Source organism: Megalops cyprinoides, chromosome 3 (assembly GCF_013368585.1).
Source record: "Megalops cyprinoides isolate fMegCyp1 chromosome 3, fMegCyp1.pri, whole genome shotgun sequence".
NCBI classification, from domain to species: domain Eukaryota; kingdom Metazoa; phylum Chordata; class Actinopteri; order Elopiformes; family Megalopidae; genus Megalops; species Megalops cyprinoides.
Genome location: NC_050585.1, coordinates 26,958,740 through 26,975,377, shown reverse-complemented (window position 1 = coordinate 26,975,377; position 16,638 = coordinate 26,958,740). Strand labels below are relative to the sequence as shown.

The following is a 16,638-nucleotide window of genomic DNA, read 5'->3' as shown; positions in this document are numbered from 1 at the left end:
TCCGCTTGATTTCAATGATGAGAATTTTATTAAAAAAATGAAAACATTTAAAACAGCTCATTAATACATACAACAGGAATATTTACAGTAAATGAAAATGAGTTACATGAAAGAAAGAATGGCTACGTAACCACAGCAGTATACGACTGGTGAGCCAAAGTTAATGTAGCACAGAACTGGCCATTGAGCTGATGACAAAATGAGAGGCTGTAAAATTACTGCAGAGGAAGGTCAAACTGAAAAGAAATCGAATTGTGCCTACAAACATCGGACCTTTTATGCTTGACAGTAACACACATAGGTACAATGCACACACATAAAAATGCACCCTACCGCACAAATTAGCCGCCCAAATGAAAAATAATATATTATAAACACTGTATAACATATTATAAAAATAAAAACACCACTGTACACACTATGTACATTTACTAATAGTTCAGGGAGCAAAATGTTAATTACACCACACATTCTTAAGTACTCTAGTGTCCTCCCCCACACTAAATTGCTGAGAATCCAAGTTTAACCATGTTAAATGAGTCTCTTATGAAAGGCTGTTACTGTTCCCACTCATCTCCTTTCCTTCACTCCCAATTGCATTGTCGGGAAAAATAAGACGTGTGGACACATACCACACAAATAGTCACATGCTCATACTAATCTTAGCGTGGTTTGTTGCTGGGAGGTCCAGATAAGCCTTTACTGAATGTCAGGGAGAAACTGCATTTTTTCTTCCTGAGTCCTGTTTAAACGCACATCCATTTCCGAGAAAGGCAGAGATGATTAGCCTGCCCTCCAACCACCCCCCACCCCACCCCCAAAAACTGTTAGATCTCATCTGACTCCAATTAAGTCTCTCGGCCACGCTCACCAAAGGTGCAAAAAATGCCAGCTGTTCACTCAGCAAGCCATTTCAAAAACCTCCGGAGGTTATTGTATGTCTCGGGGAAAAAAAAAAGAACACAATACCACAGCATTATATCCTTCCTCTAACAGAACACCAGCAGTAAACCACTGAAGTAAACAGTTCTCTAGAAGTCAAAAGCACATTAAAAACTACTGTCGCCCTCAATAAGGTGCCACGTACAGTACGTTTCAATGGAAACTAAAAAAATAGCCTGTGCAATGACTAGTCATTATCACAGATGTTCATGCCTAAAGGTAACGCATGAGTCAGCAATGATACAAATCCTTCAGCTTTTTCATAGATCAGTTGATGGCTTTCCTATCAACGCTAAAACAGCAGTGCTGGGATACCTTTCTAACAGTAAAACCTGGCATCTAGCTCTTTGTGTGCAACTCCTACAGAGTCTGCTTCATTAGGAAAACATGTAACAACATTAGTTTAACAGATGGGTATGTATATATACAGAGAGTTAACTGTGTAGTATATCTACAGCTATCAAGTCTTTATAGCTACATCTCAAAATATTTAATGAAAGCTGTACATATTTATAAAGAAATGCACTTTACAATAGGACACACCATGCTCCCTCTGGCTTACCCTCCCTGTCCTCTTCAGACAAACCCAGAATCTCCCAAAAGCTTCCCCCACACATAAACAATGTAACATACATTTGAGCAACATGATCCAGCAAATTAGATCTTTGAGTGGATAACCTTACAAAAATAGCCAATTCATCTCACCTCTTATTTGAGAGTACCCTGAACTTTCCACTATTCGACCAAGATCAGCAGAGATGACGCACAATGAAATTTACAAAGCGATGTCATTCTGTGCAAAATTACATTGCTTCCAATGCTGCAAGTCTCTGATAATGGTTTTCAATAGTTCTCCCATAAATATATACTGTATATACATTTAAAAATATATACATGCATGTCTTTGTATAAATAAAGAGGCCATTGCAGGAAATGTAACATTAAAAAAATACCACTGTCATACAAAATTGATATTTTTTTTCTTACTACTTTTTGAATTACCATTTAATAAAAATAAGGAACACATTTCAACAGGGGCAAAACTGGAAAGTCCCTCGAGCAAGCAGCACACATCTTACTGCACGAAGCACAGAGAACCGAGAGGGAATCTGGTCCTTCAGACCGTCTCCTTGGTACAGCCAGACAGTGTGCTTGTGCGTTCCAATACGTGGGCGAGGGGGAAACACTGATTGTACACTCACAGGAACAAGGATACCCTGTAGGCAACGGGGGCTGAGCCACACAGCTGCCAGCTCCAGCAGTGCTTCCGACTACTGACTTAGAACCCAAAGGCCGAGGCCCCCTGCTCCCACCTGGACCATCAAACCTGGGCACCAGCACAACTGCACCATTAATAAATACATTTTGGTATTGCTTTAATTAATATTCTTTTTAAATACTTGAAGGATTTTAAAATCAGCCTTTGGAGTGCCCAAAATGAAGTACACAATCAGAGAATGCAGAGAAGCAGCCCTGTCGAACTCTCAAGTCTTCAAGATACAGGATGTCTGTGGGAGTGTATCAGATGGAAGGCGGGGAGGGGGGGTGCTCCCTCCTCCCAAACCCCTCATCTCAAGGGGTGATGCCTTCCACCTCACTCTCGTCCTCACCGAGGTAGATAGGGCTCTTTGCTCGGAGGGCAGGCTCATACTTTTGGGAAGAGCTGCTGCCACCCTCAGTGCTGTTCCATATCCCATAGGCGAAATAGATCAGGAAGCCTGGTTGGAGAAAGGGAGGGAAAACAGATGACTATTTCAATATAGTCAAATAAACAGTCATTGCAACAAACTGTGTCTCACTAATGTAATCAAATGGGCATAATGCACAAAAATAATCATAATGTGGAACAAAAATAACACTTATCTGACTCCCACTGGTCTGACACTGTTGCTCATTCAACTTGAATGGATACACTTACATTCTATTGTGCTGGAAGTCACTCTGGATAAGAGTGTCTGCTAAATGAATGCAATGTAATGCAATGTAATCATTCAAATACCAACTGACTCCATTTTATTTCATAAGTCCATGTTAGACAATAACAGACAAGTAGAGCAGACTTGGCTGGGTCTGGATTCATGACATGATGGTTTATTAGAGTGAGGTATCCTGAACAGAAAAAAGGACAGGGAGTGTTCCCCAAGGAAGCGTAGCCCACTCACCGATGCCCATCCACACAGCGAAGCGACACCAGGTAGCCAGGTCCAGCTGCATCATGAGGTAGACATTGACAAAAATGCTCACCAGGGGCAGCACAGGGAGCAGAGGTACCTGCAGAGAGTATACAGAAGGTTAACTCCCCAGCATCAGTATGGTACAGCAGTAATGATTTGGGCTTGTAACTAAAGGGTTGCCGGTTCAATTTCCAACTGGGGCACTGCTGTTGTACCCCTGGGCAAAGTACTTAACCCAAAATTGCCTAAGTAAGTATCTATCTGTATGAAAGATAATATGTAAAATTGTAACCTATGTAAGTTGCTCTGGGTAAGAGCGTGTGCTAAATGACAATTTAGCATTCTAGAGAATGTTAACTCATTAAAGCAAAGCTGCAGAAGGAAGGCCCAGGCCCGCGCCCCGCCGCTGTGAGCAGGGCGAGCTCGCTCCCGAGCGGCTGGAAGGTGAGCGTACCTTGAAGGTGAGCGCCTCCTTGCTCTCAGGCTGCCTCCAGATGACCACTATGCAGAGGAAGGAGAAGAGGGCGAGGAGCACGCACACGGTCACCCACACGGGCCGGCCCTCGACCACCTCCGCCGACCACACCGCCAGCACCACGCACAGCAGCGTGAAGAGCGTTGCTGCGGAGAGAGAGACAGAGACGGAGAGAGAGAGAGAGAGAGAGAGAGAGAGAGAGAGAGAGAGAGAGAGAGAGAGAGTTATCATCCAACAGCAGAGCGCTGGCTCATACTACCAGGCTGAGGTGCCTGGGGGGTGGGGGCGTCTTCTGCCACAGCCAGTCACGACACCCTGTGTGTTCAGTATAACAAAGACCAAACACAGTGCGTGCGTGCCTTTGTTTGCAGAAGTCTGCACATATCCAAGAGATATGCAGCGTTTGTCAACAGTGGACCTGCCCATGTCTACAGGTGTACCTGGTGCTCTTCTGCTGTGCTTAAAACTGATGTGTTCTTTTAACAGAAGCGCAGGGCACGAGGAAAGAGGAAGAGGTGTGTTGCTAGTGTTTCAGCAATACACTTCCTGAAACCAAACCAAGTGAAGTGAGAGAGGATGGGGGGAACAGAGAAAAAGAGAGAGAGAGCAAGAAAGCAAGATTCAGAGTGAGAGTGAGGGAAAGAGACAGAGAGAGCAATTGAGAGCAAGAAGTAGAGAGAGTGAGCACGGGAGAGAGGGAAAGATAAAGAGAGCGAGAGAGACAGCGAGGCATTCACTCACAGATGATCGCAGTGGTGATGTAGACGATGGTGCCGGAAGTCTTGGTGGGGGAGTCACAGCTGGGTATCAACAGAAGCCTCCAGCAGAACCTCTCCTTCAGGGGCCGGGTCTCCATCCCCGGGCTGTCCTCATCCCCGCTGTCGCCCCCCGTCATGGCCGCCTTTTCCCCCAGCTCCATCAGCTTCTCACTCTGACTGGCTGAATTGAGGCTGCCCGGCTGGTACCTGCAGAGAATGAAGTACAGTCATTGTGTAGGCATGACAACCCTTTGCGATACCATATTCAGGAAAAGGGTTTACTGGAACTAGTGGAAAGTCCACTTGGGTTCTCAACATGATGGTGACATTTAAAAAGTAGGTTAAGAACCTTAACCACAACAACAAAGTGCTGCCCAGACCGACCACATTCACCTCCACTAAACCAACTAGGCAGAACAAATGAGCTGTGGTACTGAGCTGGAATGTGATGAGAAGAATGAGAATTTTCCGAACTGTCTGCTATGGCATGAGAAATTAAAAATGGTCTCCTTTATCTTAAAAATGATACACTATGTTTTTGCATTAACTTGTGATTAACACAACAGTCTGTGTGTGTGTGTGTGTGTGTGTGTGTGTGTGTGTCAGATATGATTGCCCATTTGTGGCTATGTGAACGTTATTGGCTGGTTGGGTGTCAGGGATTGCGTGTGTTCTACGTCACCTTCACCCACCTTAGGATAAGCACACACACAGCTACCAGAGAGTAGGCCAGCAGGGTACCAATTGACATCAGGTCCACCAGTGCAGCAAGATCAAAGAGGAAAGCCATCAGCGCTATGGGGGGAAGAGAGAAACCAGAAAGAGTTAACCCATCACTGATATGAGAACACATACACACAGATGAGGCCACTGGCAATACAATTCATTCTGAATGTATTGTTAATGGAGGGACACAAAGCACCTCAATATTTGTACTCATGGATTTACAGACAACACCCCTGTGTCATCCTTCACCATGCAGACAGGCAGCCGAGTGCAGCCTCACCTGCCACACAGCCGGATGCGATGGTGGCCAGCAGAGGCGTCTTGGTCTTCTCGTTCACGCGCGACAGGAAGCGGAAAAGCAGGCCGTCCTCCGCCATGGCGTAGATGACCCGGGGCATGGGGAACATGGAGCCCAGCAGACTGGGAAGAGGGGGAGACAGAGACTTCAATGAATACACTCACGGACTCATGTTCTATTGTCCTAGTCAGATTACTCAAGCCCTACCACAAGTTAACTTGTGTAGTGTTATGGTCACACTCACTGGTCTGGGAGTGTCGTTAGCCTGGTCTGACACTGTTGCTCGTTTAACTCGAATGGATGCACTTATGTTCTATTGTGGCAAAAGTCGCTTTGGATAAGAGGGTCTGCTAAATTAGTGTAATGTAATGTAACGTAATGTAGAGAGAGACCGTTTGTCACAACTACTCCTGCACAGCAAGTTTGGCGGGGGAAAGGGGTGGGTGGTGGGTGGTGGGGGGGGGGGTTTCCAGCAGTGGAAAGGTCTCTCACCTGGTGGAGAGCGCGCAGAGCGAGCCCACAGCCACGATGTAGCGGGCCGGACCCCAGCCCACATAGCTGAAGGCCTCGGGCAGCGGGCTCTGGGTATTCAAGCTGTAGTACGGCATCATGAGCGTGAGGGCGGCCGACACGCCGAAGTAGGCGAAGAAGCAGATGAGCAGCGAGGCCACGATGCCAATGGGGATGGAGCGCATGGGGTTCTTCGCCTCCTCGCCTGGTAAGGGCATGGGGGGGGGGGCATGTTAGCGGTCACACTCACTGGTCTGTGCTCACACTCACTGTTATGAAAGTGTCATTAGCCTGGGCTGACACTGTTGCTCATTCAACTTGAATGGACACTCTTACGTTGTTGTGCCGGAAGTCACTCTGGATAAGAGCACCTGCTAAATGAATTTAATGTAATGGCCAGGTTAGCACGAGCGGCTGTGGAGTGCTATTCCTGTTAACATTTAATGGACAGATTCACCGAGTTGAGAAATGACTTCGCTTCTGTTAACCTGTAAGTCTTGTGCTGCGGTGACTGTTTCCTCTGTTCAGATCTGAACGTTAACCTGCGTGAGTGTGCACAGTGACGCAAGAGTGACCTACTTGTGGTGGCAATGCAGTCAAAGCCCACGAAAGCGTAGAAGCAAGTGGCAGCGCCTGACAGGATCCCGCTGAACCCGAACGGAGCGAAACCGCCACTTCCAAACTGCTTCTCTATGGCTCTGAATAAGAGACACAAACAGCATGTGAGAAAAGGAGGTCACTTATTTTCTAGTGCATAACTCTGATCAAAGCAAACCCAGCACCCAAGAGCTCAAGCTCTTTTTACGGGACTCCAGAATCACAACAGCAGCTAATAATGCAAGACTATAGTTGCTATCCAACAATTCCAAAGTTAGGCGTAATCTCAACAGATCAACCCGTCAAATGAGGGAGGGCTTTGCCCGTGAGACTCACTTCGGATCAGTGATGTTGGTCATGTTAATGAAGTCCTCTGTAGTGAGGTTCCAGTTGCTGGCGTCTCCCTTCACAAAGCCAGAGATAATGACAAAGCCCAGCACCACCAGGTTGACCCCCGTGAAGATCTTGTTCACCAGCGCCGACTCACTCACGCCGAACGCCAGCAAACCTGAGAGAGAAGAGACAGGAGAGTGCCCACACAGTTACCCCCATGCAACGAGCACATCATTCTGGACGAGATGCAGCTGGCAGCTGCATTGAAGTCTGTGGTGTTATTTAAGCTTGGGGGAGGGAGGGTTCTCACCAGTAAGCAACAGGACCAGGATGAGAGCGAAGAGGTCCGGGTATTCAGCCAGCACTTTCCCGGAGACCTTCATGGACATGGAGGCCTTGAAGAAGCTGGAGATCTTCTGCTCCACCAGGTTATCAAAGGTGGAACTCCATGCCCGGGCCACACTGGCTGTACCTGATAAAAGGGGGGCAGGAGGGATTTGTTAAAATTAAGCACAGTGCTCATCTGCATTTTAAGCATGCTCCCAAAAGCCCTCTGAAAACAACGCAGCAACCTGTAATTACATTATATTACTGGCAATTTCCAGATGCTCTTATTCAGAGGGAATTACGTAGGTTACAATGTTTTTTTTACATGTTAACCATTTATACAGCTGGATGTTTACTGAGACAATTCTGGGTTAAGTACCTTGCCCAAGGCTACAACAGTAGCCCCCCGAGTGGGGAATCAAACTGGAAACCTTTCGGTTACAAGTCAAGCTCCTTATCTCTATGCTACACTATCACCCTGTCAGCCATGAGCTCCGCCCTGTGCCCCGCTCCCTCCCGCCGACTCACCGATGACATAAGAAAGGATGAGGTTCCAGCCCGTGATGAAGGCCCAGATCTCGCCCACCGTCACATAGCTGTAGAGGTAGGCCGAGCCCGTCTTGGGCACGCGGGCGCCGAACTCGGCGTAGCACAGGCCGGCGAGCACGGACGAGAGGGCAGCGATGAAGAAGCAGAGCACGATGGCGGGGCCGGCCTTCTCACGGGCCACCTCACCGGCGAGCACGTACACCCCGGCCCCCAGCGTGGAGCCCACGCCCAGGGCAATGAGGTCCAGCGTGGAGAGGCAGCGGGAGAACGGGGTCTCCTCTTCGGCGCAGTTTAGAATGCGGCGGCGCAGCAACATTTTGCCGAGGGAGGATATTTTGTCGACCATGGTGAGGGCGTCTGGAGGAGGGAGTGCGGTGCCACAAGAAGAACTGAGAGCTGGTGCAGCGAGAGGCAGAGAGTGGGAATGTACCTGGAGAGAAGGGGGGTTCAGAAGGGAGAGTTAGCATGTTACATTACAATATTACATTAATATGTAATGTAACATGCTAACAATATTACATTAATGTCATTTAACAGATGCTCTTAACCAGAGCAACTTACACAGGTTACAGTTTTTTTACATGTTGTCCATCTATACAGCTGGATATTTACTGACGCAGTTGTGGGCTAAGTACCTTTCCCCTGGGTACAACAGCTGTGCCCTAGTGGAAAATTGAACCAGCAACCTTCCAGTTACAAGCCCTACTCATTACCACTATGCTACACTGCCACATGTGTGTGCATCAGGGAACAGTCACATAGACATGATTCAGCAGGTCCTTCCTCCAGGAAAATGCTGTAGATCTCTCTGTTCCCAGAACAGTGAAACACACAGCACGTAATCCTCAATTTCTTGGGAAGGTGTTATCCTATCTGGGCAATGACCATATCATTCTATTTCACAATCCACCTTTTTAAATCCCTTTACATCACATAACCACGCTACCACCTGAAGAGAACAACCAGCCACATTTCTCAATAAGACCCATCTCTTGCACAAAACCCATCAATCCCCCATTTTCACAAAATTTACTACCGGTAACAAAATAAAGAGGAGTCACACAGATGGCCAGGGGAATCAAGACTGAAAGCTGAGGAGGTTCACCTTGGTTCCACTCGTCACATTCCTGGGTTTACTGTGGCTACCCTGGAAACTTTATTCCAAGTATTCTAGCCCGTTTCTGATGACCATTTTTCATGCTTTCCACAAGCATTGCATTAGTGTGAGGCATCAATGGCCCAGTAATAAGCAGGTATCACGCCCAAGGAAGGAATGTGTATTCAGCAGTGTCAGGCTGTGAAATGAAATTTCCTCCATGAAGGAGTCACAAGGCAATGACACTCATTATACACAGCTCAGTGGAGTGTGAGCGGTCAACGGCAAATGGACCTGCACACACACCAAGAGTCGTGTGTGCACACATGCACACAGACACATACACACACAGGCACAGACAGACATACATGCACACACACATTTCTAAAAGAGAGTGTGAGTCAAAGAGGTGATGAGCTGGGAGAGCATTTGACGTCAGGCAAGGCTATTTTTAAATTGCATGTCTGTAGATTAAATGCAAATGTCAGACATTCAAACAAGAGACAGTACTACAGAGAGCTCTTATCAATGAACTCAGCGTGATAGCACTTCCCTCAAAAGTCAAGGGTGAGCGCTTGCTTTCTCCGACGTTCAGCCCCCATCTATGGAGATTGTAATGTATTTGCAGAGTATCCAAACATCAGCATTGAGGCCTCTCTTATCTTTGCAGAGTGAAATCATAATGCCCAAATTGTTTCACTCTGTAATTGCAGAGGGACGGGCCAATACAAGCTCAAGGACAGAAACTTTGGAACTGTGAGGCTGCCTGTGTACAACATTCTCTCCCCTTAGCAGGGCCCCACCTGATAAAGCTCTCTACCATCAGCGACAGAGTTTGTTCACCCGCAAAAGGTTGCCTCCCTGGCTGCAGTCAGTTAAGACTCACTGTCACTGTTTTCCTCTATCATCAATCCCAAATGAATGGGGGGCACAATGAAATAACATGTTACTGTAGTGGAAAAAACAGCCAGAGTGACACTAAATTAAGAGCAGGAGTTCTGAAAGACTACAGCGGCCAGCATGAAGTCACCCAAAATAAACTTCTCCAGCCTGTCTCTGGGCCTGAGCTTTACCAGCAATCTGCCCCACAAGCGGTGAACTCTGGAAGGAGGAAAAGGTGATGAAAAAAAGAGAACACGAAGAATGAAAGGCCAGTGAAAAAGAGAGAGTAAGGAGCCGCCTGAGTTGGCCCAAGTAGCGTGGGAGAGCCAAGCGGGAATGGAAAATGCGAGCAAAGGCCCTCTGACAAGAGAAGCCAATTAATCTTTAATGTGGTGGACAGATGATACAACAAATGACAGCGTGCAATTCCAAGACAGAATGCATGCAGGAAAATGAAAGTGTGCGCACGCACGCGCACGCACACACACACACACACACACACACACACACACACACACACACACACACACACACACACACACACACACACACACACACACACACACACACAGATCTCCAACACAGGAGTCAACGAACAACACAATGCAAAGACCAGACAGGCGGATCCACACCACAAATGTTGCCACCATCCGTGTAATCAGGTTTCTCCAGGTTTCTCTTCTCGAGAAGCCATGCAAGTCTAGTCAGGCCCGGTCAGGGCAGCTCGTCCTGAACGGGGGGAGGTAGAGTGCTCCAGTCTGCCAGGCAGATCTGCTGCAGCCAACTCGGCTCAAAGCTCCATCTCAGACCTACAGATCTCACAAAGGCTTCGTTCATCCCTGAATCGGCTTTGCATACCTCAGCGGAGAATAGGTGACCACTAAACGCTGGACCCTGTGGTGAGTGCGAGGGCCAACTCACACACGGCTATGTTAGGAGGTTTATACACAAGGTATATTAACCCCCCTCTAAAAGATAAGAGAACTTTATGTTGACAATGAGGGCACTACCTCTGAAGACAAAGCCCAAACTCAGCAGATTCGGAGTGCAGTGCGCAACCACCCAAGAACGTGCTCATGATCGCAACGGAAAAAATAACACGTTTGTGCTTCTGCCAGTGTTGCTTCTGCCAGTGTTGCACCACAACCTTCCTCTGAAGGTTCAGAAAGAAAAAGCAGCTGACGTCATCCTCTCTACCATCAACAGACACACGCCTGTATTTTTAAGTGCAGGTCGAACGACTTCAGCTTCCATCACCAGGCTAGCTCCTATAGCCATCTTTACTGTGGAAAAAACAGAGGATATCTGAATCCCAAAGCCTTCCAGGGCTCAAGGCTGCAATGTATGGGGTTTTAGTGGACAGAAAGTTGGAAGATCAAAAAGGAAATGCATTCAAAATTCATGATCCGATGCTTCCAGCATTAAAGGGAAAAGAACCCTCAGCCCCTCTTGGCACAGCTCCACATGGGCCAAATCCACAGTTCTTCAACTGGCGAACCCAGCTCCCAGAACACTACAGTGGTTTCCTTAGCAGTAATAGTAGCACTCATTCTTTTATACTTTTAATAACTGTATAGAAATTAGAAATGCAACAGCTGACATGAATAAAGGGCAAAATTTAAACAACCAAATGCAAAATTCTTTGTGTGGTATAATTAATCTACACTGGTGTAACAACATACAACTACCATCATGGAAGCTGTCCTGTAATTTTGTCGCTCATGCTGAAGGTACAGAGATCACCGTGTCTGAGTTCTGGCAGTGTGAGCGGCGCCCCGCTGCGCACCTCTCCCGTGGAGCTCCTCACGGAGAGCTCGAGGGGGATTAGCGCCGGTGACTCAGGGCCGCCCCTCTCTTCTCACGCACTATGCGCCCAGAACGGAATGCACTAAACCTCTAAAAGCCTCACGCACATAGGGCGATAATCTGGACCTCGGAGACGCCGAGAGAGTGAAGGTTTTACAGTCCCCTGCCGGGGTGCAGACGTCACGAAGGTTCCCATGGGAAACCTCCCGGGTGGCACGGTGCTAAAAGGGTTCTTGGGCCGAACTTTGCTCCTTCAGCAAGCAGTCTCACCGGCATAGACACTTTCATGTTCATTCAAAAGGCACCTCAACACAAGAGACTGAAATGACCCTCTCATCACTCTCAAGCATAGTACGCATGTGTGACAACTGAGCAATATAGAAAGCAACACTCAAATGTGGAAGAAAAACACAAGCCATGGCAGTGTAGCATAGTGGTAAGGAGCAGGGCTCATAACTAAAAGGTTGCCAGTCTGACTCCCTGCTGGGGCACTGCTGTTGTATCGTCAGGCAAGGTACTTAACCCAGAACTGCCTCAGTAAATATCCAGCTGTATAACATGTAAAAAAACCCGTAAGCTAAGTAAGTTGCTCTTGATAAGAGCGTCTGCTAAATGACAATAATGTAAGGTAAAGTCGGCGAAGCTGTCACCAAAGTCTGAGGTGGCATGGACATCCGCTCTGATACGGGGTGGTACCCACATTGTTTACGAGTGTGATCAGAGACTTCCTGTGCTGCTCTGCAACGAGGAAGGAAAAAAACATGTACAGGCTGCCTGGAAGGGGCCGCCAGAGACGTGGATGAGCAATAATTACTTAAGCACCTTCGCCCGTCTTCTGTCTCCTAGCTTAGCGTCCCCAACCCTATCCGCACATGAGAATGAGGGATAAGGGGAATCCGTCCCATCTCGCAAACAGCTAACCCTCACATACAGCTTCTCATCTCCCTCCTCTTGTTTTTTTTTTGCCTCAGCCAGGGCTTGGCTATTTTTAAAAGGATCTGCAACTCCGTTCCAACCACTTAAGCTGTCTTTTGTTAGTCATGTTGTACCCTCTTTTGGCTGTTGCAACACACCTTCACAAAGCTACGTTGTAAATCCCCCTTCACCGCAAGCCACCCGCAAGCCACTTCCTGGAGGTATGAACACTGACCCATTTCCAGAAGAGGGGAGCATGGGTGAAGGTAAATATCCCTAGGGGCCCTTGAGGATCTGCTATGCAACAGTTTTCAAACAGCAAAATGGAACTGGATTGACATTGCACACCTTTCACAAAATAAGTTACAGTATCAAACAAATCAAATCATCTGAATGCTAAAAGAAAACACTTGTTGCAACAAAAAAAAAAAAATCACTGAGCAACAAAAAAATACATTGCTCATTTTCCACAACTCTGAAACAAGCATACATGTTGGCTGCTGGTAAAAGGCAAGGACATTGCTTCACTTCTGCATCATCAAATGTAACGCACTGGCCTACTCAGGAAACATGGAGCCCTAATCACGCAGCGCAGCACTTTCAACTACTAGCTGAGGGGGTTTAACTCCAAACACAAACACCTTTTATCAAAAACGGGCTGAGTAGCTTCAAGCATTTTATTCTGATCCCAATAATAGGAGCTCTAAATTCATTCTTTCCCTTTTTTTGTTTTTACTTCTTGAGTAGCATACCACACCGTGCTGCAGCTAGAATGGAGTTCACAGAAGCCTGTCAACACAGGCTAGAATTTTGACTATAGATTCGAAATCTTAGAGAGTGGGAACCAAATGCTCTATTTGGAATGGTAGGTTCTGGCATTTGGGACTCAGTTCCCATGGTTACATCAGCCATTTGAAACCGGAGGAGCCAGCAGACACACACTACACTCACCATATTCATAATAACTGTCTGGAAAGAAAGCCACATGTGGCATCTGGGAATGGAAAACCCTGCTTCAGACCCTGCGTGCCACACGCTAGGCCCAGGCATTTGACTATTTAATCCTTTAGATCGTAATTAAAGTGGACTTGCGAGATCACCTGACCTGCAAGCAGGACCAAGAAACCGTACTGCCTGACAGCAGTGAACTCCCATCTCCCTGGGATGTGCTTCTGTTCAGCATCTATCTCGCAGGCTCAAAATCGCACAGTCTGACCTCATGCTCACTTGAAAATGACATCTTGGAGCACATGTGACATGTGCACGCAGACAACAACTCCTTTATCCATTTCACAGATGGTCTGCCTGGGACAAATAGGGTAAAACTCACAGCCATATTCCATTTAATGAGTGGGGTCACAAGTAATTCTTAATTTAACCGCAACTGATTTTTGCCTATTCTATCAGTAATTCATGCAGTTAAAGTAGCTGGACATTTTTTTGGGGAAACTGAAAATAAAAATATAATCAATATCTGCATATGGTGCCATTTTATCAAAGTTAAGCGTAAAATGTTTGCCTGCTTATGTTTCAAGGACAAATGCTTGAACACCAACATGCAAATCTGAGTGGCTGTCTGGCCCCTAAGGTTGGCTTGCAGAAGATGTGCCATTCTGGACGCAATAAAGGGGTACATCATGTGACTCTCAGGTCACGGTTACTTAATAACCAGCTGTTGCAACAGAATGTTCAGAACGCAAAATGGAACCCTACACACGATTATGAAACATCTGCAGGAAGAGGGCTGACCAACCGCTCATTTCCCTAGCAGCTTGCAGATATGTCCTTGCGTATTCATTTGCTGGCCGTAAGAGGAAAAAGGATGCAGACAAGGACATGGAGGGGTCCTGGCACAGTCTGGTAGCCAACCGGTTTGTAAAAATTTGTTTGGTGCGATCTTGGTGTCACTTTGCCATGGCGTCAACCGCACAATCAACAGGTTGGTTTTCATGAATACTCGCCCTTGAGAAAAATGCACCTCCGCCCTGCTCAAACATCCTAAGGGTGTGCGATGCAGGTAGGAGTCTAACCTTGGCTGTTACCCAATCCTGTCATAAACATGCTTTGAAATTACCCATTCGTACCCCCACCTATGCCACAGAAAGATGAATGTCTCAATTCCACAACACTCTTACCTGCAGAGCAGCAGCTGTTTAGAAAAAAAAATTATCAAACTGATGTTTATCACATACGATACAACACACCTTTCAAAGAGAAGACGAACTCGAGAACCGAGTGGCAAGGACACAGGCCACTCATACTGCATGATTCACTCTACCCGTCCCGTGTCCGTTGGTCCGATCCTCCGTTTTATTCCCTTCATTATCCATTCTTTAAACTTGGTGACAACGGATGACACTAAATAAGAGACTCACTTAAATATGTGGATGATGTGTGAGTAGGAAGAAAATGCATAACCTAACACACATTCCAAACATATGTGGTCTCTAACGCCAAAAGAGCCGTTTCAGTTTACCTGGTAACCTTGTAGGCTATACTGAAAACTTGAACCCAGATGCTTAGCCAGCGAGAAACAAAAATAATACAGTCATTCAAACATGCCAAGCATCCAGCACTAATATTAAATGATAGAAACAGTGTTGTCTAAGATTGTCTTACGCTCGTATTCTGTGTAGAGGACACTCTAGCCGAGCTTGAGAGAAGATGATGCAACCACACGCTTCCCAGCGTAAGGCAGTACTGCCTACAGCGCGGGCATACTCGCATTAGGGCTAGCTTTATTGTGATGCAAAATAGCTAACCAGAGAACCGTAAGATGAAAGAAACTCCGAAACCATGAAGAACTGTAAAAAATGTTTTTGTCCGATTTATTTATTTCCGATTTATAACGTGTTTGAATGAATGCTGATTACTTAGTTAATCTTCCGTTAGCAACAAACTGATACGGTATAGTAGACTAGCTAATATAGCTAGTGTATATAAAGACTAGCAATATACGATAGCTAGCCAGCTACTGTGAACAATATCTTAAATTATAAAATTATATTTTTAAAAAAAACTAACCACCTGCAGAATAATTCAGACAACGTGGCCAGCGATGCCTAAAACGTACACAATCAGATAGCGATCTCACCAATGACGTAAATCCACTGTATTATGAGTCTCTTGTTCATAGATTAGCAAACCGGTTAAATTAGTTATAATCAAAAATACGTACCTGTTAACATCAGCTAACTAGGTTGTTAGCTAGACTATGTATGCGATTGTCGCGAATTTGGCAGCCAAGTAGCTGTAGCAAAACAATAGTCTACAAGTTAACATAACTGAATGCCTAACCTGATGATTAACTGTCTACGTTAACTTAGCTAACCATTCCAGTTAAGATATCCAATATATTTTATTTTGTTAAGGCCATTGCTCTACTATTTCCCATGTTTAATTCAATATACTATTTGCTAGTTAATGTACTCCCCCCGCGTAAGTATGTGTGATCACACTCGAATCAGAATTGCGTCAGCATCCTCCGAGTAGTAGTAGTAAAACGGATGCTATCTAACTCGACATAAACTGCCAATGTGAGAATTTATTTAGCTGTCTTTCGGTATTTTACAATGTCAGATGACAAAGGACAAACGACAATGTGATTTTTTTTTTACCTTATAGAAGCCGAACGATCCAGTGAACGCTGGCGAAGAGAGAAGAAACAGCGAATACACCCAAACGGAAAATGAGAGACGTAGCGGGCTAAGTAGCTGAAGACTCGCTTGCGCGTCATATATGGGCGTTGTCGCATCAGAGGTTTGTAACCAATGATTTCCCTGAGACGTAAACTATTCCATTCACAAAGAGGTGAAATCCGAGCAACCAACCACACCGCGCTCAGCGTTTACTTGATCGCCGTATGCACGGTAACGTTCTGTACGTTAGCTTACTTACGATCACATCCCGAATAAAGTGTTTACACGTATCATGATATGCGACCACCGCTAATATTCACGTATACGCAACAATCAGGGTATGCGTATCCCGAATAAATGTAGTTGGCTACAGGATGAATTTTCCTGCTAATTATACTGTACAGCTCAGAGGATGCTTGCCTTTGCCTTCGATTATGTTGTTTTCGTGGCAATTCTGCAAAATAGTTCATGGCTATCAACTGTCTCCTTGTCGCCCAAACAATGCGAGATTTTTGTTAGCCATAGCAGGTAGCTATGGGGTAAATTACTACCCAAGATTCCCTGCAAATCACTGAGCATCCGCTGACGTAGCCTATAAATTTAGCCTCAAGG

At 46.1% G+C, this 16,638-nt stretch overlaps 1 protein-coding gene across 1 annotated transcript; it reads right to left on the bottom strand.

The window, feature by feature from the left end:
* Positions 1 to 79: 79 nt before the first annotated feature.
* Positions 80 to 16,103, bottom strand: LOC118774327 (cationic amino acid transporter 3-like). Its single transcript, XM_036523620.1, has 12 exons — positions 16,006 to 16,103; positions 7,669 to 8,119; positions 7,124 to 7,285; positions 6,817 to 6,988; positions 6,463 to 6,581; positions 5,866 to 6,088; positions 5,356 to 5,495; positions 5,042 to 5,144; positions 4,333 to 4,556; positions 3,571 to 3,737; positions 3,105 to 3,213; positions 80 to 2,660 (listed from the first exon to the last, which is right to left on the bottom strand). The coding sequence occupies exons 2-12, from the start codon at positions 8,033 to 8,035 to the stop codon at positions 2,515 to 2,517; spliced, it is 1,932 nt and encodes a 643-aa protein (XP_036379513.1). The 5' UTR covers positions 8,036 to 8,119; positions 16,006 to 16,103; the 3' UTR covers positions 80 to 2,514.
* Positions 16,104 to 16,638: the final 535 nt, after the last annotated feature.

What these genes read in the sequence shown, in the direction of transcription:
- LOC118774327 (XM_036523620.1), bottom strand. Translation starts at nt 8,035, where the DNA reads ATGGTCGACAAAATATCCTCCCTCGGCAAAATGTTGCTGCGCCGCCGC. An exon ending in CGCATCCGGCTGTGTGGCAG is followed by an intron (nt 5,145 to 5,355) that starts GTGAGGCTGCAC and finishes TTCCCCCCATAG; the next exon opens with CGCTGATGGCTTTCCTCTTT. An exon ending in CGCTGTGTGGATGGGCATCG is followed by an intron (nt 2,661 to 3,104) that starts GTGAGTGGGCTA and finishes TTCTCCAACCAG; the next exon opens with GCTTCCTGATCTATTTCGCC.